This window comes from Neofelis nebulosa, chromosome 1 (assembly GCF_028018385.1).
Source record: "Neofelis nebulosa isolate mNeoNeb1 chromosome 1, mNeoNeb1.pri, whole genome shotgun sequence".
NCBI classification, from domain to species: Eukaryota; Metazoa; Chordata; class Mammalia; order Carnivora; family Felidae; genus Neofelis; species Neofelis nebulosa.
The window spans coordinates 81,330,517-81,357,529 of NC_080782.1; the positions used below are offsets into that span (position 1 = coordinate 81,330,517).

General features: G+C 38.6%; 2 protein-coding genes across 2 annotated transcripts in view; one reads left to right on the forward strand and one right to left on the reverse strand.

Moving 5' to 3' along the window:
• The window catches only part of ERAP2 (endoplasmic reticulum aminopeptidase 2), a 41,592-nt gene extending 25,363 nt beyond the window's left edge, over positions 1-16,229 (reverse strand). Inside the window, 8 exon segments of the mRNA XM_058738962.1 lie at positions 2,732-2,852; positions 5,348-5,505; positions 9,289-9,333; positions 11,740-11,816; positions 15,470-15,748; positions 15,750-15,795; positions 15,798-15,872; positions 15,875-16,229. Of these exon segments, the coding sequence (XP_058594945.1) occupies positions 2,732-2,852; positions 5,348-5,505; positions 9,289-9,333; positions 11,740-11,816; positions 15,470-15,748; positions 15,750-15,795; positions 15,798-15,872; positions 15,875-16,007 (934 nt within the window). The 5' untranslated portion in view covers positions 16,008-16,229.
• Positions 6,493-27,013, forward strand: part of ERAP1 (endoplasmic reticulum aminopeptidase 1) — a 127,746-nt gene continuing 107,225 nt past the window's right edge. Inside the window, exon 1 of the mRNA XM_058726489.1 lies at positions 6,493-6,603. The gene's annotated coding sequence lies outside the window, so the exon portion shown is untranslated. The remainder of the gene's footprint in view (positions 6,604-27,013) is intronic.

A 27,013-nucleotide genomic window follows, 5' to 3' on the forward strand; every position in this document is an offset into this window, starting at 1 on the left:
TAATGAACTCATTTCTATAAAAGAGATATAGGATTGTAATTTTAGGAAAATGTGTTTTAAAAGCAATCTCTATGGTCAGTATTTTAATTAGTATTTCAAGAACATATAGCCTCTATTAAGAACAAATGTCTTTCCAAGGCAGTAGAGGAAAAAAGCTGTGGATATCAATTATTTCTGACCTCAATTTCCTTTTCAACATTGATATTTCCTCTACTTTTTTTTTAAGTTTATTTTTTATTTATTTTAAGAGAGAGAGAACACGCGTGCCAGCGGGGAAGGGGCAGAGAGCGAGGGAGAGACAGAAGTGTAGAGCTTGAACTAACGAATTGCAAGATCATGATCTGAGCCAAAATCAAGAGTTGAACACTTAACCAACTGAGCCACCCAGGTATCCTGATGTTTCCTGTACTTCTTAACAAAGTCTTGAGGAAATAAAGTCAAATTTAATCATCTTTAAGCAACTCAGGTACAATGTATATTAATTTATATTGTATCTGTGTATGTGTACATGTATATCATTTGGCATCAATTTCATGTAGGTCAGAAAAAGTACTGTTTGATTAAAAAGAAAGGTACTTTTTTTAAAGTTTGAAATAAACCAAGTCACTTGGCTTGTAATTATATTGTCTGGAATTAATACAGGTTAATACTAGTGGATGGAAACAAATATTTCTAAGACAATGAAAAACAAATCAGCACCAGTAAAGATTAGTATTCATTAGCACTTCAAATGTGGAATAATTCCTTTTGTAAATTGCACTGATGATTTTACATTGGATTACTTCCCGTAGTCATTAGAGATCCTTATATCTAGTTTGATTTTTCCTAAACTACATGCTTCTTTTCAGTTATTTTTTAAATGCATTTCATATAATTTTCAAGGCTACATTTTTCAAGAACAGTGTAAGATTGTTGATGGTTGTTATCAGATCTTTCCTGGACTTTTGATATAAGGACAGTAATAGATTACAGGTAAATTTAGTGTATCTGTATATAGCACCTGCACTGTAATAATGCAGTGAGACTCAGGAACTAGAGGAATAAACTCTTGGAGGTGGCTTTTTATGGTCCCTTTTACCTCCTCTAAGAAAAACTGCACAGGGGCGCCTGGGTGGCTCAGTCAGTTAAGCATCTGACTTCGGCTCAGGTCATGATCTCACAGTTCTTGAGTTCAAGCCCCGCATCAGGCTCTGTGCTGACAACTCAGAGCCTGGAGCCTGCTTTGGATTCTGTGTCTCCCTCTCTCTCTCTGCCCCTCCCTCACTCATGCTCTGTCTGTCTTCCTCTCTCTCAAAAATAAATAAACTTAAAAAAAAAGAAAAGAAAAAACTGCACAGAGTTTGGAGTAAAAGGGAGCAAAGACATGGTAAGGAGTATGCTTTAATGTCCCCAAGGGAAAAAGAAAAAGTTTTGTCACTGTCAGAAATTCTAAAAACTGATCTACATATGTTATAAAACTTAAGTCATGGTTTGGTATGTTCTGCAACATTATTAAAATCATAACTTCTATTTTTTAAGATAGAAAATTAATCCAAGATAGACTATGTGTATCTTCCTATATAAAGATCTACTACTAGCACATTCAAATTATCTATTTCCTCCAAGTGTTTTTTTTTTTTTAAACCTGTGTCACATTCTTATCTTCTAAACTCAAATGCACTATAAACAGCTGGAGAGACAATTTTCAGCAGTTTACATAAATCTTTGGCAACTCTGAAGAAGGTTACTGGTGGGGACGCCTGAGTGGCTCAGTCAGTTGAGCATCTGACTTCGGCTCAGGTCATGATCTCATACTCAGGAGTTCGAGCTCCACATGGGGCTCTGTGCTGGTAGCTCAGAGTCTGGAGCCTGCTTTGGATTCTGTCTCTCTTTCTCTCTGCCCCTCTCCCACTTGTGCTCTCTCTCTCTCTCTCAAAATAAATAAACATAGTAAAAAATGTTTAAAAATGTTACTGGTGTTATACAAATATGGTACAGAAAAAAGTTGTGTGCTCTGAAAAATTCATCCAGTTATTATTTTTTATGTTTATTTATTTGTTTGTTTACTTATTTATTTATGTATGTATTTTTGAGAAAGAGAGAGAGTAAGCTGGGAGGGGCAGTGAGAGAGGGAGAGAGAAATCCCAAGCAGGCACCGCGCTGTCAGCACAGTGCCCGTCATGGGGCTCCATCTCACCAATGAACCATGAGATCATGACCTGAGACAAAACCAAGGTAGTCTGCTTAACCAGCTGAGCCACCTAGGTGCCCCTGGAAAATTCATCCAGTTAAATCTAATATGCAATGCAGCTATTTTAATTTTTTTTAATGTTTATTTATTTTTGAGAGAGAGCACAAGTGGGAGAGGGCCAGAGAGAGAGGGAGACACAGAATCCAAAGCAGGCTCCAGGCTCTGAGCTGTCACCACAGACCCTGATGTGGGGCTCAAACTATGAACAGTGAGATCATGACTTGAGCCTAAGTTGGATGCCTAACTGAGTGAGCCCCTCAGACACCCCCAATGCAGCTATTTTAACAGGAACCTGTTAAAAGAATAAAAATGATTCACACTAGTTGAACCTCTCATAAATACTTTATTTTCTAGAGTCAAGAACCATCTTTGAGGTACAAATTATTGCTTCCTGGGCTAACCGAACCCCTTCAGTAACTCATTTAAATCATATATACAGAAAGAAATCAAAGCAAGGTCTATAAGCAAAAGTAAAGACAATGACATGGAATTTGAACCTACCCAGTTTGGGGAGTGGATAGTTGATACCAAAGTAATGTTCATAAAAATCAAGGAGCTTTAATGATGCTTCCAAGGCATAATGTTTTTTACTCCATTTGCCCGCGGATGTGTACACAGACACCTGGAATTGTTGATCAGAAGTAGTTTTTGAATGTCACAAATCCTTAGCACGATTCCATTCCTAACAGCCCTCACTCAAAGAAAGGTTGGCTGCATTTTTTGTTTGTTTGTTTTTATTATTCCAGTGCCTGAATATTTTATTTTTTTCTTTTTCTTTATTTAATTTATTTTTTAAATTTACATCCAAGTTAGTTAGCATATAGTGCAACAATGATTTCAGGAGTAGATTCCTTAATGCCCCTTACCCATTTAGTCCATCCTTCTTCCCTCAACCCCTCCAGCAACCCTCTGTTTGTTCTCCATATTTAAGAGTCTCTTATGTTTTGTCCCCCTCCCTGTTTTTATATTATTTTTGTTTCCCTTCCCTTATGTTCATCTGTTTTGTATCTTAAAGTCCTCATATGAGTGTAGTCATATATTTGTCTTTCTCTGATTGACTTACCGTCTAGCTCCAACCACATAGTTGCAAATGGCAAGATTTCATTCTTTTTGGTTGCCGAGTAATACTCCATTGTATATATATACCACATCTTCTTTATTCATTCATCGATTGATTGACATTTGGGCTCTTTCCACATTAGGCTATTGTGGATAGTGCTACTATAAACATTGGGGTGCATGTGCCCCTTTGAAACAGCGTGTGTATCCCTTGGATAAATACCTAGGAGAGCAATTGCTGGGTCATAGGGTAGTTCTATTTTTAATTTTTCGAGGAACCTCCATACTGTCTTCCAGAGTGGCTGCACCAGTTTGTTCTCACCAGCATTGCAATAGAGACCCTCTTTTTCTGCATCCTGGCCAACATCTGTTGTTGCCTGAGTTGTTAATGTTAGCCATTCTGACAGGTGTGAGGTGGTATTTCATGGTGGTTTGGATTTGTATTCCCCTAATGATGAGTGACATTGAGCATTTTTTCATGTGTCGGTTGGCCATCTGGATGGTAGACTGCATTTTAAAGAAATTATTGTGATACAATTAAGCATGCTATTAATAGGCGATAAGATGTTCCATAAAGTGTTACAGCAAAAGTCGGTCTTAAAAATAATAAACAACCTTGTGTCTCCTGTTATAATCCATTCCCTAGGTGCTTATCTTTAAATTTCAAGCTTTATTGACGAATCATATCATGAGATCCCACTTTAGCTCATCACTATCACGCATTCCAGTACTTCAGTGCTAGCCTTCCAGAGTTATGACTACCAGCACAAGTCAAATAAAATATAGGTCTATAAGGTGGAAAGCCTTCAAGAAGTTACTGGATCCACCTCCCCATCTAGTTTACTTTAAACTCAAAAATGCCCAAATATGTTCATTGACTCCCCCAAAGTAAATAGTCATTAAGTGGAAAAAATAAAATTATATTCCACTTTTATTGGGTTTCAAGTATGGCACCCCTTTCATTTCATGATCTGCTTTCACGCTCTGAATTACCTAAAGTCCCTTGGAACTTTTATAGGAAGGATGTATTTATAGTTACCATTTTTTGGTGCCTTATCAGACACAGTGCTAAATGTGTACACGTGAAATCTAATTTAATCCTCTCAGCAACCTTATGAAAAGATGGAAACACATGGAAATTAAATAACTTGCTCCAAGTTACCCATGTAGAAAATTGTAGAGCTGGGATGTGAAACCTAGGAAGCTGAATGGAACTTGCCCTCTTGAAGTAAACTGCCATCTGAACTCTCATATATCTATATCTATGCACACCTGTAGCTGTGTGCAGAGACGCTGTGTTATGTATGGAGATGCATCGCTCATAATATACATCAACAAATCTGTAGTTATAATATGTGTATAAATTGAAATAGCCATTTTATAGATGTTTTTCATAGGCATATTTCATGGTTCTTTGAATGTTTTTATGTCTACATTTGGTGCCTCAGGGTAAGGAGATGATGATGATGATGATGGCAATGATGATGATGGTGATCATGATGGCTCTACCGATATTTGCAAAACTCTTTAAGATAATCATTGGATATTATAAATTTGTGAAAATAATGAAGACTGTAAAAAGTATGAATTCTTCCTCTCATTAAGGAAAAAAGTTATAGAAAACAATTTAAAATAGTGTGAAAGTCTTAAAATAAGATGCTGATTAAAATTTTTTTGGTACTTCCATGCAGTATAATACTAAGTAATTATTAATATAATATTATAGAAAAATATTTAATAGCATTCAATTGTTATGGCATACTAAGGTGAAAATGGAGTTAAATAATCTTAAACATTATTTTGTAAATCATAGGTATATTCAACTACTGTATACACTCTTGTATACTGGCATACACACAGAAAATATTTGGAAGGCTTACACTAATATTAACAGTAATTATATCTTGATCATGGGATTATGAGTAACTTATTTATTTTTTTCCTATCTCTATTTTGTGAAACAAGCATAATATTTTGATAATAAGGGAGAAAGCTTAAGAAAGTAAAGAAAAACTCATTGCTGTCAGGACTGTGTATAAAATTAGAACTCAGTCTTACCTTGACCCCTGACGAGGTTGTGCCACTCACAGAGTTGAAATCACAAACTATGTAGGCTATAAGATATGTCCTCATTTTTACCGTAGTTTCAAAATGATCTTCTTTTTTTTAAATTTTTTTTTTCAACGTTTTTTATTTATTTTTGGGACAGAGAGAGACAGAGCATGAACGGGGGAGGGTCAGAGAGAGAGGGAGACACAGAATCGGAAACAGGCTCCAGGCTCCGAGCCATCAGCCCAGAGCCTGACGCGGGGCTCGAACTCACGGACCGCGAGATCGTGACCTGGCTGAAGTCGGACGCTTAACCGACTGCGCCACCCAGGCGCCCCTCAAGATGATCTTCTAAGAGGCCTCCTTTAGTTCAATCATCTTAACTTACATGAAGGGGAAAAAAATAGTATTTGTAAACCAGAGTATTTTACAATGTCTATGACTTAAGCCAAGTAACTTAGAGGAAGGTCCTGATGCTTTGAAGGATACTTGATGCCATTATAGATCAATGGGCCATCATACTATTCTCTGACCACTCTTCCCTTTATTTCTTTTATCGTTGGACTTCCTTGAAGTCACAATGTACACTTTTGGGATCCGAAAATAATGCCAAATCTTACTTTGTTGCTTGACAAAATAAAAACATTTTTGATGTTTCTACTTCCTTGAAAGGCAGTAATCTCCAACACCGGCATAAATTCAAGTTCTGCACTGCTAAGCAAAAATATCAAAGAATGTCTCCTTGCCCTTTGTTTGTTGTATGATAAGTAAATCTCTGTTGCAGAAGGAAATGGGAAACAAAACTGAGTGACATACTTTTCATTATCTTTTAATCCTCTTATTATTTATGTGTGAGGTAGGTGTTATTTCACAGGTGAGGAAACAGAGTCTCCAAAATGTTAACCGAATTGCCCAAGATCACAACGGCTAGTTCCACAGCAAGACCAAGATGTGGATGTGACCGTGTGACTCCGAAGACATTGCTCATTCTTTCACTCGCTGTGTGACAGCTTGAGTCATAGTCTTATTTTATCTTTGCTTCATTGATTCAGCAATGAAAGCAGGCAGGCCAAGGAGGTCATTAGTAATTTAAGCTTCTGCCTATCTACAGAGGAAGTAAGAAGTTTTAAGCCTACAGACTGGTCAGCCACATCTATCAAATTCACTGAGTAATTACCAAATTCTATCTTTATTTTCTCCGGATGGCTTGTCCCAGAGATGGTCTCCACCATGGTACAATGACCCAAAATATGGAATCGATACAGGTCCAGTAATCTGAAAATTCTATTTTCTTTAAATTGGTAACAACTCTGACCAGCTTTCCCCTCCTAACACCCCTTTCAAGGCATCTGGCTTTTGACAGCACTAACCAGGGCTTGTTAAGCATGTTTTATCTGTTTGGATAAGATTGCAGTTTGCTTTGGCGAGACAAAATAGCTTGAAGTATTACCAGAAACTGCCTAGCCTGCTTAAAAGAAAAATGTTTGTGCTATTTAATTCTACAGAATTCTATTTTAAAAAATGAGTCCTTCAGTTTTAATAAAGCATATGACATTGGCCAAGCACTCTAAGGAAGGTAGCAGTATATACAGGACTGTAATTTTTGCTTCTACCCTACAAGTTAATTTTGCAGAACAACGATCTCTTTTTTAAGGAGTCTGATTCAACCAGAATTCTATGAGCACATACTTCTAACAGAGGTTAGGATCATGGTAGGGGCTGGGGAAAGGGCATTATGACTGTAGTCTTATGACCAAACTCAGTAAAAAAATCATTCAGTGAAGTGTGCTAGAGCCAGGAGAGGAGAGGGAGGCAAGGCTGTAGGACTATGAGGGAGTGAAAGTCTGTGACACTAGACACTGGTGGTACAAATGGCTAAGAGACAGATGGGCATTCCCTCTGATTTCTCCCCCCAGATGAAAATGTGGCCCATGAAGGCTGTTTTGTTCACAAACCTGGAAGAACCCATGTAGATTAACATTGCCTTAAATGGAAGTGTATGGGGTATGAGTGTAAGTTCTTCCAGGACTGGTGATGTAAGTTCCAAGTACAGAACACTTGTTGCTAGACAAGAATTTAGCTGCTCTCTCAATTTTGGCAGAACTTTTCCTGCATAGCAAGTGTCACCAGCAAGTGTGTGTTCCTTTAAGGAATGAAGGGGACAAAGAAATGCCCAAAAGATACGCTGCCTCTACCAGTGCTCAGCTGGTCAGCTACCAGTGGTCAGCTATGTCATTTCCCTTGAATCTTATATTCTTAACTAAACAGATTGAGAATTTAGCATGTGTTGCTTCTTCCTAGAACCCACTTAATTGCTGCAGTTATTATGCAGATAGTAAGATTGTAGCATTAATTCAGTTGTCCTTTTTTGGTCAACCATGAAAGTCTGGGTTGGACATGTAAGAGAGAAGCAGAAAGTTAAGCCAGTATTTTCTGGGAAAGTCATGATCCAGACAACTGCACAAGTCACTTGAGGCAATGCAGATATTCAAGGATTGCATAAAATATTTTCGAAACATTGACTTATGTGTCTTAAAAATGAGAAGTTGGTGGAGGTTTCTAAGTATAAAAAAAATTAATTCTAATAGAATGAAATGGCAATTATACTTGCATCGCATGTTAATTAAAAGGCTTTAATAACTATATTTTTACTTTACCCTCCATGATTATTCATATGAAAAATGACCTTAATCAAAAGCTGCCAGGAAAGAGACTGACCTGGCCTTAAGTGAACATTCAGTTAGAAAACACACTTGAAGTTCAAGCAGAGGATCATTTTTAAGTGGAAATGAGTAGGCTAATTAAATTGCTGTCTGTGTGATCAGGGAAAAACTAGGATATGTGTCACGCGGAGTGTAGTCACTTGTCCCCCTCGATCTGCTCTGCCAGTATTTCAAAGCAAATATTTTTACCAGCATTAAGCAGAAATCTAGGGAATTTCAGTGTCTGGTGTTACGGAACCATTTCTCCTCTTCAGCCATAGAGGCCGGTCACTGTGGAGGACAGAGAGAAAAACAGAGTAGGGCTCCTGGCTAGCCTGTGATGGCCTGGCTCCTTCTGGGCTGCTCATTTTGCTGAAGCACTGTCAGAAGGACCTCTATTTTTGTCTCACTTTCCAAGCAGCCATTGGGAAAGATTTTATATTTTGCTCAACAACACAAATGGCAAGCACATCATTAGTGAGGAAATTTAAATAAGGCTCAGGGTCGGCCGTTATCTTTCAGAGTCTCTGAATTTTGGTGCAAATGAAGTGTTCAAACGTCTCTTTCAACTAAATACAAATGACTACAATAAGTAATACAATTATACATATTGTATAACTACAGTAAATAATTTTCATACATATTTGTGAGAACTACCTACAACTTAAAAAAAAAAAAAAAAAAGGATTTCTAAGTTTCATCACAGACCATTAGAGCAGAATTTCTAGGGTAGGGTCCAGGCAGCGTTCTCTAGATCCTTCTGACTCAGGATGTGATGCCTGGACCAGCAGCAGTGGCCTCACCTGGAAGCTTGTTAAAAAGGCAGAATGTTGAGCCTCACCTCAAAAGCCGAATCAGAATCTAAATTTTAACAAGATCCTCAAATGATTCATTGGAGCATTAAAGTTTGAGAAGTGCTGCTCTAGGTGATTCTGAATGTCATCATTGGCCAAGTAACACAGATTTAAAAAGAACGCTGTTTTCATATGAATACAAATAAAATATAAATCACTTTGGTTTTTTTTTTTGTTTTTCTTTTTTTAAAAAGGCTTCTGGTATAACAACATCCTAAAGAGAATGATGTTAAATTCTAGACGGATTGGGGTTATTATATAATATGTCGACAGATAAAACAAATTGATGGCTTACATCTTGAAACAAGAAATATTAAAAAAAAAAAAGGCAACAAAGACCAAGTTTCAGTTTAAGAATGATTCTCCCAAAGTTTCCGAAAGTGGCAATACCTTTGGCATATGTGTCCTCTTTCTCTTCTTATCGTGATTGAAAAGTTGGCTTTATTTTTTTAATTTAATTTTTTAATGTAATTTATTGTCAAGTTGGCTAACATACAGTATATACAGTATGCTGTTAGTTTTGGGGGTAGATTCCCATGACTTATCACTTACATACATCACCTAGTGCTCCTCCTCAATGTCTGTCACCCATTTCCCCCTCTTCCCGCCCCTCCACCAAGAACCCTCAGTTTGTTCTCTGTATTTAAGAGTCTGTTATGGTTTGCCTTCCATCTTCTCTGTTACTATTTTTTCCCCTTCCCTTCCCCCATGGTCTTCCGTTAAATTTCTCAAGTTCCACATATGAGTGAAAACACATGATATCTGTCTTTCCCTGAACTGACTTATTTCACTTAGCTTAATACCCTCCAGTTCCATCCATGTCCCTGAAAATGGCATGGTTTCATTCTTTCTCATTGCCAAGTAGTATTCAATTGTATGTATAAACCTTATCTTTTTTATCCATTCATCACTTGATGTACATTTAGGCTCTTTCCATAGTTTGGCTATTGTTGAAAGTGCTGCTATAAACATTGGGGTACATGTGCCCCTATGCATCAGCCCTCCTGTATCTTTTGGATAAATTCCTAACAGTGCTATTGCTGGGTCGTAGGGTAGTTCTATTTTTCATTTTTTGAGGAACCTCCACTCTGTTTTCCAGAGTGGCTGCACTAGTTTGCATTCCCACCAACAGTGCAAAAGGCTTCCCATTTCTCCTCATCCTCACCAGCATCTGTTGTTTCCGGAGTTGTTAATTTTAGCTGACTGGTGTGAGGTGGTATCTCAGTGTGGTTTTGATTTGTATTTCCCTGATGAGGAGTGATGTTGAGCATCTCACCATGTGTCTGTTGGCAATCTGGATGTCTTCTTTGGAAAAGTATCTATTCATGTCTTCTGCCCATTTCTTCACTGGACTATTTGAGAAAAGTTGGCTTTAAACAGTGGTTCATCCACATAGACCAATGGAATACAATAGAGACTTCAGAATTAGACCCACAAAAGTATGGCCAACTAATCTTTGACAAAGCAGGAAAGAATATCCAATGGAAAAAAGACAGTCTCTTTAACAGATGGTGCTGGGGGAACTGGACAGCAACATGTAGAAGAATTAAACTAGACCACTTTCTTACACCATTCACAAAAATAAACTCAAAATAGATGAAGAACCTGAATGTGAGACAGGAAACCATCAAAACCCTAAAGGAGAAAGCCGGGAAAAACCTCTTTGACCTCAGCCGCAGCAATTTCTTACTTGACACATCTCCAAAGACAAGGGAATTAAAAGCAAAAATGAACTATTGGGACCTCATCAAGATAAAAAGCTTCTGCACTGCAAAGGAAATAGCCAAGAAAACTAAAAGGTAACAGAGAGACTAGGAAAAGATATTTGCAAATTACATATCGGATAAAAGGCTAATATCCAAAATCTATAAAGAACTCACCAAACTCCACACCCAAAAAACAAATTATCCAGTGAAGAAATGAAGAAGGGAAGAGTACATGAATAGACACTTTTCTAAAGAAGACATCCAGATGGCCAATAGGCACATGAAAAGATGCTCAACGTCACTCCTCATCAGGGAAATACAAATCAAAACCACACTAAGATACCACCTCATGCCAGTCAGAGTGGCTAAAATGAACAAATCAGGAGACTATAGATGTCGGAGAAGATGTGGAGAAATGGGAACCCTCTTGCACTGTTGGTGGGAATGCAAACTGGTGCAGCCACTCTGGAAAACAGAGTGGAGGTTCCTCAAAAAATTAAATATAGATCTACCCAATGACCCAGCAATAGCACTGCTAGAAATTTACCCAAGGGATACAGGAGTGCTGATACATAGGGGCACTTGTACCCCAATGTTTATAGCAGCACTCTCAACAATACCCAAATTATGGAAAGAGCCTAAATGTCCATCAACTGACAAATGGATAAAGACAATGTGGTTTATATATACAATGGAATACTACTTGGCAATGAGAAATGTTGAAATCTGGCCATTTGTAGCAACGTGGATGGAACTGGAGAGTATTATGCTAAGTGAAATAAGTCAGGCAGAGAAAAGACAGATACCATATGTTTTCACTCATATGTGGCTCCTGAGAAACTTAACAGAAGACCAGGGGGGGAGGGAAGGAGGAAAAAAGAGTTACAGAGAGGGAAGGAGGCACACCATAAGAGACTCTTAAATACTGAGAACAAACTGAGGGTTGCAACTGAGGGCGGTGGGGGAGAGGGGAAAGTGGGTGATGAGCATTGAGGAGGGCACCTGTTGGGATGAGCACTGGGTGTTGTATGGAAGCCAATTGGACAATAAATTATATATATATATATATATATACATACATATATAAATATGTATGTATATATATATATGTATATGTATATATGTATGTATATATGTACATACATACAGTGGTTCATGAAAGCAAGGAAAACCAATCCGTGAATGGGTTGGCTCAAAATCCATTACTGCAATTATTCTGTGAAATGAAGAAGACACCAGCCAGATTATACAAGTGAAACCAAGAAAATAATGAACTATACCTTCAGAACACAGCTTATCAAAGCTGGAGGTGATATATTTGACTTCTAAAACTTCCCAAACTATAATTTTAGTGAATCTAGGCTGTCTTTTTAAATAAAACGGGGGTAAAATTTTATTTAGTAGCTGCCAATCATGAATAATGAACAGTGCTGGGCATTCTACTTACATGGTTTCCTTCATACTCATAGTAGACAAGGATATTGAGGCTCAGAGAATTTGAATGACCCTACCAGGATCCTTAGCCACTAAACAACTGACATGGGCATGCCCAATCAATTTGACACCGAAACTAAGATATTAGTAGTTCAACACTGTCTTTAAACCTAAGGGGCCCTTAATCAGAGATTTGAATACTTGTGAATATGAGTGATGTCTTAGGTTGTGTCCTCAGAAAGCGGACCCTGATTTATTAAAAACACGCTTCCAGAAAACCAGTATGGAGTGAAGGAAGCAGGACAGGGTAGGGGAAAAAGCCAGGTTGGGTCCAGCTTCAGCCTGATCTCTGGAGAAGCTCTGGAATGGAAACTATACCTTTTTAAGTTTTCCCCTACTGAAGGCAAGGAGCTGAGTTTTCATACTTTGTACCATTTGTACCCCACGGGGGACCTAACTCCCAGAAATGTCTAGCTCTCTCTGCTTGCCGGCAAAGTAGTTCCAGTTCTCAGACTATAATAGGTACATAGATATTCTGACAAATCTCTATACCTCATCACCTTGATAATACTTGAAATTGAATTATAGGTTTATTCTTTGAACTTTAAACTTCCATTAAGAAACAAACTGGCAGAGCAGATTTTTATTGGAGAAGGAGGGAAGAATTAAAAAATCTCTAGGGTTAGATAAAGAGTAAGAAGGACTCGGAGGGAAAAAAGAGGGGCTGTCAGGATAATTGTGAGTCAATTTATTTTGTATCTACAATACAGATTGGAAAGATGAGGCTGACGATCTAAACGATTTGCTTGGAACTTGGGGCCTTATTTGGATTTGGTAGCAGCTACCACGTGTAAAGGAATTCCACACGCCTAGAATAATTTTCACTATTGTGAAATTTTGTTTATAGTAAGCCTACATGGGGAAAGCAAAAAATCCAATATTTTTTCTGCTATTTGCACCATTAGTTTTAGCTCTGCATATGAAGTAGTGATTTATTGCTTCTCAAAGAATGATTGTTGACTAGATTATTTTTATATTTTAGGTTAAGTTGTACTTGTGTGTGTGAGACAGACAGTGAGAGAGAGAGAGAGAGAAAGGTATCCATAAGAGTCTGTTGACATTGTCCTGCAAAACCATCCTACATGTTAGACCTACTAGGGGACTGAGTATGAAGAGAACCAATTAATCATAAGAAGAGTCAGAAATAGCCTAAAGTTAGTTATGTGAGACATGTTGAAAAGTCCTCCACCTTTACTCAAAAAAATCTCCCCTCCAGTTTCCCACATCTCCCAAAATGATATTCTTAAAAACTATTTCCTTTGGGTGGACTCTGTCACTTGAAAAAATGGAAAACAAACAAACAAACAAACAAACAAACAAACAAACCATTACTGGTCACATGTTACTTTAGGGAGAAGAAATTGATGATAAAGTTCCTACCCAATACTATGTTGGCCTGAGAACAGACCCATGAGAGTTGAGGCTGCAATGAAGAATCCCCAGGGGGAGGGGCAAAGACCTGGGCCTGGGGAAGGACCATCCGAAGTGCACTGAGGGCGGGTTTGAAGTGGGGGTGGGGGGTGGTCACAGGAGTCCTCAGAGGGTAGTGAGCACCTAAGGTGGGAAAGAAGTGATATGTAGCAGACATTGCTAAAGTCACCTACTCACTTTCCTTTTTCACTTCCAATGGAATTCTGATTTTACTCAGGAAGATAGTGAGTCCAGATAAAAGAACCACCTCTTCACATTCCCTTGCAACTTGGTGGGGCAGTATGACTCATTCTGGCTTGGTCAGTATTTGGGTGAGAAAACTTTGTAAAAGGAATTACACTCAGTTGGAATGTTTCTTTTTGCCCTTTTCTCCCCCTTTCCTTCCCCCTTCTTCCCACCTACAATGTGGACTTGATGCCTAGAGGTGCAGAAATAATTCTGTATTAGGAGGAAGGCCACATGCCAAGGGTGCTGAGCAGAGAGGTAGAAGAAGCTTGGGTCCTGGACAACACTGAAGACTGCTGTAACATACCTGAGCTGTCCTGTTTCTGGACTTCTTGTTGCAAGAGGAAAATGATCCTCTGTGTGGTTAAGCCATTGTATTTAGGTTTTTCTAACTGGCAATTGGATGTCCCTGATAAAAGGTGGGAAAGCACTGAAACTAGACTCCTCTTCCTTCCCAGATGGACCCTGGCCCTGGACAACCAAATCGTCCACTATGAAGCACCACTGATTCCTCTTTTTTTCTAATCTCACATAACCAATATATCACCAAATTCTGTCTGTTTCACCCTCTAAAACAAATGCCAAGTTCCATCACTTCACTCCAGAAGCATGGTCACTAGCCTGGCTTAAGCTACCCGTATTTCTTGGTTCTACCACTGCAGTGACCTCCTAAATGATTATTGTCCTCTACGTCCCCCTCTCTATAATGTATTCTTAATATACACTTGAGCTTTATGGAGCATACATCGGATCAGAACCTCCTGATGAATCCCCATGGCACTGGAGTAAAAGTCTAAACTCCTTGCAAGAGGCTCAAAGTCTTTTATGATCTGACCCCTCTCTACTCTACTTCTATCCATTGTCACTGTCCTCAAGCCATGCTGGTCAATCAGTCAAACCTCAGACCCTTTGTACTTCTTGCTCCCTTTTCTGGGAATACTCTACCCAAAGATGTCCTCATGATTTTTTCCTTTTTTTAAAAAACACTATTCTCAGTTTAAATGCAACTCCTTGGCAGGGACTTTCCTGACCACTTAGATAAATTAGTTCCAATCCCCAGCTACCCTTTCTTTCTATTTTAGCACCGTATTTTATTTCCTTCATAGCATTTATCATTTACCTTGTCCGTTTAATTTATTTTCTTGTCCTGGTTGTCCCTTCCCACATATCTCACCACTACACATTCCATGCCTAGAACAGTGCCTGGCATATAGCATGTAGTGTTCAATAACCATGAACTGATCAAATTGACTATATTTGTCAATTCTCCAGACTTGTTCCTGCCTCCTGGATTTGAGTCATGCCATTTCTTGGGCAATGTACACACACTCTCCTTCTTCTCTCTCAACCTAAATCTCATTTGCACTTCTGTCTAGTCCCATATCAAGACTCACCTCCTTTGAGAAGCCTGCCCTATTTCACCTTTCTGTGCCATCCATCACCATCCTCCCCCCAGCACATAAACACGTTTACCTTATTACGGTCACATACTGGTGTCTCCTTCTAGTGATTCTCCCTCTAGCCGTTTATGCTTCTGCACTCTGTGTTCCCATCTTTACCGAGATTTCCTTAAGAAATGATGGAGCTGCTTCTTCTTCCAAGTTTTTCACAGTTTACTGAGCTTTCCATAAATGACTGCTGAAATGTGTTTCTGGCAAAAAGATGTAACCCATTAGGAAAGTAATCACAAGAGACCTAACAGCTAGAGCAATGTCCTACCTTGTTTTACCACGACAAGCTCTGTATGTGCTTTTATAAAGCCCTTCGAAACCACCGGCTGACTTGGCCTAGAGGTCAATGGCCACAGGTTAACTCAAATCAGCCATGAGTTTCTCTAGAGCCAGAAGTGCAATTTGTTGATGAGCAGCAAAACTCAAAACGTTCAGCTTTTTTCCTGGTTTCCTGTGTCTCAAATCTTCCTCTGATCGAAGGATGATATTCATGATTTCAAGATCTTTGCTGTGCAAGATGATATATAGTGCGGCATCTCTGACCAATCTTCTCAGATGTGATAAAGCCCAGGGAGGTAAGATTTGGATGGACCAATCATAGTGAAGGGTAATGACCATGCTGGGGAACCTTAGCTCATTCCAAAGAAATGGTTCCCCGTTGGTGACTACTAAGCCCCAGGGCCCTTATTGAACTGATCAATAGATGGCATTGAAAAATGAGAACAAATGCATATTTTGGGTATGATTGTTGGACAGTAAAATCCCATATAAATATTAAATATTAGTTTTCTGCATGATTTGGCCATTTCAGAAATCTATTTTCCAGAAGACAGATTAATATCCAGGCTAAATCTCACAATATTCTCCAGCACTGCACTAGCTCTAGTTACGTCACACTGATCAATGTGTGGATTTGATCTAGAAGGAAAAAAACAAAAAACAAAAACATTTATAGAATGTAAAAAAAGAATCCAATTAATAAACAAAACTTAAAAAAAATAAAAGTGGATATGTGAATGGAGAAAACCTGCACTCTGTCAGAACCAAGCCAATAACCACACAATAAAGTAGAAATTGAGCTATCAGTTGGTTATTACAAATAAAAATCATTTAGAGTTCATATGAAGGGACTCTGCCTCAAAATTGCATGTATAGAATTCCCTCTATATTCCTATGCAAAGAACATAAGGCAGGTATGCAAATTCACTGCATGTTAAATGCTTTTAACATTTGTCTACATCATTCTAAGAGTATTCTGGACACCTGAGAATAAACTGCACAGTTGGTCTCTATTTTGTCTTAATGAGTCACAAAGAAACTCTATATTTTTTGGATGCCAGATATTATTATTAATAGCATTGAACTTTATCTCTTTCAATAAATAACATCTTCTGAATGGCCTTATTCTATAGCCATGGGTGGAAAAGTTGCTGGTCAAGTTAGGTTTTTAACTTTGGCATAATTCCAATATATCAAAAACTATAGAATAAAATTTTGAGTTTATAATATTCTTAGTGAAAATATTTAAAAAATTGTTTTGGTGCTTGTCATCTTAGGCTACCTTTGAAAATGAAATTATATCAAACTGAATTCACTGCCTCTAAATAGAATTAAGATTATTTCTTCTTATCCAAAGCATAAAAATATAAAAAATATAAAATTAGGACAAACAATACGGTTAGTTTACATAATTCATCTCTGACTCCCATCCTGCCAGCTGCCTCTACTTACTTCCAGCTCCAACTCAATCCATGAATGGTTTCCTTTCCTTTTCTTTTTTTATCATTAACAAGTTCTTTAGAATTAATTATCCAGTTATTTTAATTTTCTAATTTGTAATATTAATGTAGACAAACAGATATTGTTAAAGGAACCAGAACAACAAAAACAAAAAGAAGAATAGACTAATGGTCAAATGATGACACTTCTTATTCACTAAAGCCAAGATATGGAAGCAAGCTAGTGTCCAACAATGGATCAACAAGTAAAGGTGATGTGGTATGTATTTCTGCAATGGGATGTTATTCAGCCATGAGAAAGAAGGAAATACTGCCATCTGCAATAAAATGGATGGAACTTGAGGACATTGTGCTAAGTGAAATAAATCAAACAGAGAAAGGCAAATAAGTACTATACACCAAGTATGTTTGGAATCTTAAAAAGCTGAACTCAGAGAAATAGAGAGTAGCATGGTGGTTACCAGGAGTTGTGTAGTGGGGGAAATGGGTACAAACTTATAGTTAAAAGATTTAACAACTTCTAGGGATCTATTGTACAGCATGATGATTATAGGTAATAATACTGTATCTTATACTTGAATGTTGAATAGATTCTCAATGTACCTTCAAAAGAGTAGATCCGTAATGTCCTCACCACAAAAAAGAAATGGTAATTATGTAATGGGATGGGGGTGTTAGCTAATGCTATGGTGGTAATCATTTTGCAATACATTATTGTATCAAATCAACACTCTGTACACTTTAAACTTACATAATGTTATATGTTCATTATGTCTCAATAAAGCTGGGGAATTTTTTTTATTAAAAAAAAAGACACTTTTCTCTTTTTTAGATAAGCGTTGAATCATGGCTACCAAACATCAGTGTTCCAAGAACCTCTGATACACAAAACCATCATTGGTTTATTAGCTTAAATTTCTGATTGCTTAAAAAATGAAACTGCTTATTTGATAGGTCATGAGCTTGGGAATCAGAGTGTTTAGATTCCAATACTAGTTTCAGCACACTTACCTGTATGATTTTTGGGCAAATTTTCTTATTTTTTTGAGCGTAAGTTTCCTCACCTTAAAAAAACAGTGTAATAATCATACCATCCTTACTTTAGGAGAATTAAATGAAATAATTCATATGAAGAATTTGGCATAGCACTGAAATTAGCATATACAAAGCACATAATGAAGGTAAGATATTAAATTATTATAACTTGGAATCTCTGGCCTAAATTTAAGATTAGTTTTTTCCCCTACTTGTAATGGACATACTCCTGGAAAGCTGTATTTTATTGGTGAGACTGAAGAGAAAGGCATTTCTATTTACTCATATGGCCTTTAATGTTAGATCTGATAGGGACTTAGGCCAGCGAGTGTAAGTCTTTGGCATCCAGATAAAGAAGCTGAGAAGTGACTTTCCCAAAATCACATGGGGAATTTGAAGCAAAATTGGGACTAAAATACAGTCCTTTGATCTTTAGTCTAGGGAACTTTCCTTTATATTATTGACCACCTTCAGTAGCATTGCAGTGAACAAAACATCGAAGACACAGGAATTGCAGCCAGTGTTTGGGAAAGGCTAAATTTAGATCTCCAAAAAAGAGTTGAGTCGTTACAACAGAAGGATTCTTGAATCAATTCCCAACCTTAAGTTCACATATTTTTCAAGGCAGTAATACCAGATTCATCCCCTTTCTCCAGAGCCTCAGATTAGATTACAAGATCTCAATACAGCAGTTTTACACCCTAAGTTCAGGTCATCGTCACTGAAAAATTCTGAGTTTTAAGAAAAATTAGAGAAATGTTGATGTGTTACCTTAATCCACGCTGTTGGAGATTTGAATGAAGCAGAATTTACTTTTAATTTCACTTTCTGTTTAGACTCAGAACTTGGCGTACTTCCTAGGGCGCCTAGGTGGCTCAGTTGGCTCGGGTCATGATCTTTCAGTTCATGGGTTTGACTCCACATGGACTCTGGCTGACAGCTCAAAGCCTGGAGCTGTTTCAGATTCTTTGTCTCCCTTTCTCTCTGTCTCTCTCTCTCTCTCTCTCTCTCTCTCCCTCTCAAAAATAAATAAACGTTACAAAAAATTTAAAAAAAAAGAATTTTGCATACTTCCTGATTATAGCACCGGCTGGTTCATTTTTGTATATTCGAATGGGGCTTAGGACAAGAACTTTAGTTCAGAAAGCACCATATTTCCTCCTTGCTTCAAACCCTCCTCCATTATCAGTGATTAGACCATATAATCATTTTGATTCTGCCCCTCTCCACTATGTTACCAAGTCATTTTGATTCCTCATTTTCAATCTCTTTTTAGTCAACTTTTAAAATATTCCCACAGTCATTAAAGCAATCTAGGTCCTCAATACTCCTCACAAACAGGTCTCCCTAGTTCCTCAAGCCCTGGTCCGGAAGTTTACTAGTATGATGCCAGCTAGCAGATTCATCCTGTATACTATTGCTTGATCACGCCACCCCCTGCTTAAAACCTTTCCATGGTTTCCTCCCGTTTACACACAGATGCAGCTCTCCATATTGAGACGATGGGGGGCCAACTGACAGCCTATGTGCCACATGGATTCTTTCATGTTCTGCCTGGTTGTTTTGTTTAGATCCTAGGGCATTGAAGGGTGATAGAGCCATACAAGTGTTATTCTCAAGTGAAATATAACAAGCTTGGCTCTCATTGTCTCACAGACCTTCTACATATACTGGTATTCATGCCTTGTCCTGGTGTGCATTTGAGTTTGCAGCCTGTGCTTTGGCTCAACATTCAACACTGCTATGAGTAGATCCTAGTTAACTCTCAAGTCTTATTTCTTTTTCTCCTACTATATTTTATCATTTCATTCTGGACAAACAATTTGATAAAGCAGAATGAGCAAAAGTCAAGGAGGTGGCCTATACCTAGGGTTGAATGGGGTTTTTCAGAGTGGCACTTAGTGTAGTTAGGGGGGCACCATGGGGAGGCGAGGTTGGCTGGAAACAGGTGAGTGGGGGAAAGGGCACATAGAACAAGAGGCACCACTGGTCATCTCTTGGATATCTATTTCTACAGCAGAGAGGGCAGGGTTGAAGGATCTGTAGGAAGCTGAGGGTAATTTGATGACACTCCTTGCCACAGGGTTGAGCTCAGTTGTGTGTGTTTTCTCAGAACTCTGCCCTGCCCATGAGAACAGAAGTGATGAGGGAGGATGAGGAAACAAGGTTCTGGGATTAATCTGCAAAATCTTGTAAGACAAAGTTCATTAAGGTCCAGGTGACCTCAGAGCTAATTACTTAGAACTATTTCTCACCAAAAAGGGTTTCTAATTTTTTTTTTTTTTTTTTCTGGTAAGAGAATAAGCTTGGGGATGTTTGTGACTTAGGGAATTTATATATCTCACTCTTTCACTTTGTTCTGGTCTCCTGAACTCTCTGTCACTCAGACTTTTCTTAGTGGCTCTCTCTAAAACAGGACTCCTACCTGAATGCACCCCTATTTGCTACAACCCAGGGTTTATCACCTCAGCCTGCTTTATTTTTTCTTTCTTACCATTTATCAATTCCTGATACTTCATGATGTATTGATTTGTTTGTTTTATCTACCTCTCTGCTAGAACATAAGCTTCTTGAAGGCGGGAAGTTCGTCTACTTTGCTCACTGATGAATGCCCAGAGCGTAGAGCAGAGCCTGACTTCTCAGTTCATACCTGGTGAATGAGTGAATGCGTTTTCAATATTTTTAGTTTTTTTTCCCCTTTTTTCTTTTCAGATTGCCCTGTATTCACTCCATGCTTCAGGCAGGCAAGGGAACTTTGCATTTATGGATGTGCCCAGCATTTCCTCCTCTTATTAAAGATGCACTCTATGTGCAATACATCTCTCTCAGTGTCCTCTGTGTAAACCTACTCATCACAAGGCAAATGCCACCTTGGAAGTGACACATGCTCCCTTCCAGTCCCTAACTAACTATAAGGACTTGTTTAGTTAGTGCTAGTCCACCTTACCTTCTGCTAACAGGTTTGTGCTTCATATTCTTCCTTAAATGATCATTTCCTGAATGGTAGGGACCAAACACCACACCTCTACCTTTTTCTGGCACAGGGTGTTATTACCTCATAGGCCCTCACCAAAGTGAGAATGAATGAGTTAAAAGTAACTTTCCCAAGAGTTGAAGCATACATGTCAAAATGTTCAAAGATTTTTGCTAATTTTTAATGGAAAATTTATCAAGCATATTATCAATGTTTCCATCCCCTTCAAGTGTTCTCACAGATTTAAACTTTAATGACTCAAGTTTTTTTACTATAAACTGGACCTAGAATCAAGACAATTGAACATGTCACCTTCTTAAACTAAGTCACTTCCTTATTTCCAAGTTAGAGACAATAGTGCTTTCCATGATTGTTACAGAGGATTACTGTCATTGTCAGAATCAGTTTGAGATAATATGTGAAAAAGCTTCTAAATGTTTTATAAACTTTAAAATTGTTTACATGCATGTCACGTTTAAAGTAATAATCAGTGATTATGCTGTGTTGTGATAAAATGCTGTCCTCAAGGGGCGCCTGGGTGGTTCAGTCGGTTAAACATCATTTGGCTCAGTCATGATCTCACGGTTTGTGAGTTTGAGCCCTGCTCCAGGTTCTCTGCGGTCAGCACAGAATCTGCTTCAGATTCTCTGTCCCCCTCTAGCTCTCTGCCTCTCCCCTACCCCCTGTCCAAGCATTTTCTCTCTCAAAAATAAACATTAAAAAAATGCTGCCCTCAAGGCAAAAGAGATGTAATAAATAACCCCGTGTTGCTATATCTTTTTCAATTCCTGTGAGTACTCTACAAAGTTTATTTCAGTTCCTCCATTATTATCAAATTTGTATTTACTTCCTATGGCTACCTTCAGCTATCCCCAACCTCCACCACCCTAGATCTGTGTTAAGGTTGTTCTTTGTAACATGCTGCAAGCTGAAAAATGAACAAATAAAGCCAGTTGGACATTCTTTCAGGCACTCAGATGCCTTAAAAATTATTTCCAAATGCTGCCTGTGTTGCAGGTGGTGAGATTTCAGGATAAACAGACTGACAAATAGCCTCCTGACAGAGGACATGTTACTGAAACTCCTTCTCCCATTTGGCTAGTGTGGCTGTTGAATCTCCTCCCCTTGACATAGATAGGTACCTTTGCCTCTGCTTGATGCTATCACTCTGAACACCCAGCCAACTTACAGTTTTGAAAACTACTTCCTCTTTTCTGCCTTGCATCTCTTTTCCAAAGGATCTCTAAAAACCCGCTGAAAGCTCTTCACATAATTATTGTTATGTCCCTGTTTATTTTCTAATAAAGAGAAGAGTCTGTAATATGCTTTTGACAGTTTTAATTAAAAAAAAAAAGAAAGTTTCTGATACTACAGAGACCCAGGGCCTATGCACAATATGGAAGGGGTGGGGAGAGGTGAGGGTGGGGAGATGACGTTCAGCCAATAAACACATTCTGTGGCTTCTTTAAGCTCATTCAGTTTCAGCAGAGAAGGAGAACAGCTAATGTCATAATTTTGAATCCGTAACTGACAGGAAGATGGTTTTCCAAAAGCTGGTATCTTTACTATGCCTTCCACAACATTTATTAAAAACAAAAACAGAAGAATGCAACACTAAAAATCTTACATTGCTAAAACAGAACAGAATATGAAGCAAAGCTGACAGACAACTGAAATTGTACCACATTAAAATTTTTTTATTTAATTGCCAAATGAAGAATGGTGGTGTTTCTGTTGTTTTCTAAATAAATATTGTCTAAAAAACTGATGACACATTTTCAAACAGGAAAATGGTTGCAAATAACCAGAGTGGTTCTGATATTCTTAAATACTTTATTTTAAAGGAAATTTTAATGCTTCCAAATGATAAAACCAACTGATTGAAACAAAACATATCGCTTGGCTTCCTATTATTTAAAGATTTAGCTTAAATGTCTACAAGAACTTCCACTCTGGCCAAGATAGAGTAAGGACTGGGATTTATCCTCTCACTTAAACACAGTTTGCAAGGCAAAGAATATCCGGTAACTGGAGGCAGTGGTCAATCCCAGAAGAGAAGGAAACAAATGAGTTCAGCCCTGTGATTGTCCCAGTTTACTGCCCTGTGGGATTCCACACAGCTGTGCATGGAGGGAGAAACACCCCCCGCCCCAGGGCAAAGCCGAGCCAATGTTTTATCTTGAGGATATGCAGCTGAGAATCTGGGAAAGCAAGGAAACTCCAGTTCATAGGAAAAATACTGAGAGGACAGAGCTACACACACATGCGAAGAGAGAGAGAAGGTGCTTCAGAGATCTGCTGAAGGTTCTCCTTGAATATTCAGCTGATCAACAATCAGCACATGCGCATGCAGAAAATACATAAGTCAGAGATGGAACCACTGGAAAGGATTAGAGGTAATGGTACCCGACTCCCACACAAAGGCAGAAAACAGTGCCTGCATCCATCAGTCTGATTGGAAAACCTCAAGATCAACAAGCCAACAAATAGAACACCCAGAGGGGCCTTGCCTCAGTAGGAAGGAGCAATAAGCCGTACATAAAGCATGGCTTCAGGCCTGTCTCACAAATCTTCAAAGATGCAAAAGGATCAAATTGTTTTCAAGTAAGTTAACTGGGTTCTAGCACAAAGCTCAAGAATATTACAGTGATAAAAATAGCCACTGCCCAACTAGGTAAAAAGGTGAGTAGTGATTTTTTAAATAAGCTGAGTTTTTTTTTTTTTTTTTTTTTTTATTTATTTTTGGGACAGAGAGAGAGACAGAGCATGAACGGGGGAGGGGCAGAGAGAGAGGGAGACACAGAATCGGAAACAGGCTCCAGGCTCCGAGCCATCAGCCCAGAGCCCGACGCGGGGCTCGAACTCACGGAACGCGAGATCGTGACCTGGCTGAAGTCGGACGCTTAACCGACTGCGCCACCCAGGCGCCCCATAAATAAGCTGAGTTTTTACTCATTGCAGCAAGGGGGAACACCCACCATGGAGAAACATGGGCGTCTCAGAAGGAAAATGTTGGAAAGGACCTATTAAAGGATGTATCAGGTGATTGAGGAAGGCTTAATGAAGCCGGGCTCTGTTTGGTTTAGATGTTCTCAAGGGTGGTGGTAATTCTGTAACTGGGTATCTTAACAAGGAGGGGAGATTAGATCAAGGCTAAGGCTGTAATTTGTAAAGAAACAGCAGTCACTCCTATTGGTCAGTGTATGGAGGTGTTTGGTAATTTTTGTGGTGACAATGTTTATGTTTTGCCTGTGTTCAAACGTGATTATGAAGTTAGCCTTTTTTGGTCTTCAACCATCATAGCCATGGAGTGGGTATGTCTGATGATGGTCTGTGAAATTGTTTGTGTTTAACAGGTCAACACCCAGTCCTGGCTTTGAGTACCAGGACAGCAGGGACTGCTTTTCTCTTTCTCATTATGCTCAGCAGATCTTGGACTCAGATTTTGCCTCCCTTGGTCCTGTGAGGCTGTCAAAATCTTAGCTCAGCCTCTCAGTTTCTTTTTTTCCAAACCTGTAAATGCCTCTGGTGAAAAAGAATCCTTAAATGCCTCTTGGATTCCTCTAGAATCTTGGTTCGGTAACTCTTAGTCTTTGAGGCTTTAAAGAGGATGTTTTTGTATTTTGTCAGTGTTTACAGTTGTATTCACTGTGAGCACTGGTCCAGTTACATCGTGTACCATTATTGCAATTAGAGGACCCTCTCATCTACCCTAGTTCTCCCCCCCTCCTACCCCCTCCCCCATTGACTTCCTTAAGCTTCAGAAAGGGTCTTACTAGAGCTTTTGCCTGGACACCGTCCTCATTTACCAGAACTGTTTCAATCCAGCTAAGATATCTGATCCCCTTACAGTAGCTGCACAAAGCTGATGGTCAGAAGACTGAGCAGTTATAATTCTGCTCATGGTTAGTCTTCTCTAACCCAACACTCACCACCCCCTTCTCCTTGAACAATCCAAAGAATCACCTGGTCATGTTCTTTATATAAAAATGTAGCTACTAACAAGCCCCACCCTCACCTCCTTCCTCCTGCTAGATTGTTGTTCCTGTGACTCTCATCTGTGGAAATCCTGGATCTACCTGTTACCCACTAATAAATCTATAAACTATGTAAAAACGGGGGGGCTCATGGTTATACTTGTAAAAATGTGTTTAGTAAGCTACTTCGCAATTTTTATCTTAGAAGAAATAGAGGTTTTTCTTTCCATGGATGTCCTATGTTTGTACCTCCCTCAAGCCAACAATTGGTGCAAAAGTCAGTGCGCAGCAGGCGATGACAGGTATGTTTTAAAAATAAACAGTTACCAACTAAAGAAGTCATGGATTATAGTTTTAAGGGTATTTATGAGTACTTTAACACTTAGCTCTCTGAATTTTATTGAAATTATCAAAATAGATGGGTCACCTTTTCCTCAAAGCAAGGAAACTTAGAGTAAGCCTAGGATTTAAAATTCCACCTCATTGTCATCTAGTAGCCAATGATTTCTCTCGAGACAAGAGAGCAAAAGCAGTGGTAGCCTCATCTAGTGGTGACACATGTAACTGCAGAAAATCATTTGTCCTACCGCTGACCCTTTATGCAGACATACTTCTTGTGGTAAATTAACACAATCCAAAAAGCAATTAGACTAATGCACTAACCAGACTTAAGATAATCAGATTTATATATATATTTGGATTTCTGATATGTTAAGTTGAGGACTAGGGGTCAAAACTCATACGATTCCAATAAATCAAATTTGGATACTTGGATAACTATGCTTTGGAGGTATTTAGCTTTCATTGTATCAGTGGGAATATTAGAAATTGACTAGTTAGACTCCCGTCTAAACCCGTACTGGTTGGTGCTTTAAAGTTAATCACATTTTTATTTTTTTTAATTTATTTTATTTTTTACTTTTTTTTAACGTTTATTCATTTTTTAAGAGACAGAGACAGAGTGTGAGTGGGGGAAGGGCAGAGAGAGAGGGAGACACAGCATCTAAAGCACGCTCCAGGCCCTGAGCTGTCAGCACAAAGCCTTATGCGGAGCTTGAACCCAGGGACCCCGACATCATGACCTGAGGTAAAGTCGGATGCTTAACTCACTGAGCCACCCAGGCGTCCCTAATCACATTTTTTAAACAGAAAATTTTCAACGAGATGCAGACCTTGAGTGCTTTTCCTCTGTTTATAAGAATATTCAGAGGGGCACCTGGGTGGCTCAGTCAGTTAAATGTCCGACTTTGGCTCAGGACATGATCTCTCAGTTCTTGAGTTGGAGCCCCGCATCGTGCTCCGTGCTGACAGCTTGGAGCCTGCTTCAGATTCTGTGTCTTTCTCTCTTTCTCAAAAATAAATAAACATTGAAAGAAATTTTTTTAAATATTCAGAAGCCTTTCCCATTATTTGGATAAGCATTCCACTCATATAGAAGATACAAGGAGGATCAAAGAGGTCACGTATCAATTGAAGGGGAAAGAAGTCAGTGTCCTGTCAGGGACCAGATCCTCATAGAGCCAGTAGTATTATTCACACCTGTTAATTATTGACTAAAAAACCTTAGAAATGTCTAGAAAGAGAGCACAGAAGGTAAACTAAAATAAAATACTAGCTTTAATTCAGGATTTGTTCTTTTTCTTCCCCAGAGGGATATTTTTTATTTTTAGCTCCAAAGTATTTTTTTGTCATTAAAAAAATTAGCCAAAGAAAAGATATTTCAGTTTTCTCCCCCCTTTCCTCCTTTTTTTCTTTACTGTGCAACCAGCTTTATCAAATGGACATCAGTCAATGAGGGTTGAGATACGGAACAGCTCTGTGCACCTCCCCCTCCCCCCTTCATTTTCAACCTCCTTTATTTTTTCTGGATCTTTTCTAGGATCAGTGCCAGAGGTAGGCATTTGGGAGGAATGGGGCAAAATCCTTTTGGTTCTCTGATACTGCCTATCTGCCTCTGTCTTGGTCCTTGGCACTGTGTGACATGCTTACATGTTTGTCTCTTGCACATTTGTTCTTAATGTTTTTAGCTCTCTGCTCACTTCCCAGGTGTCTTTCAAATTACAAGCTTAGATTTCAATATATCAAGA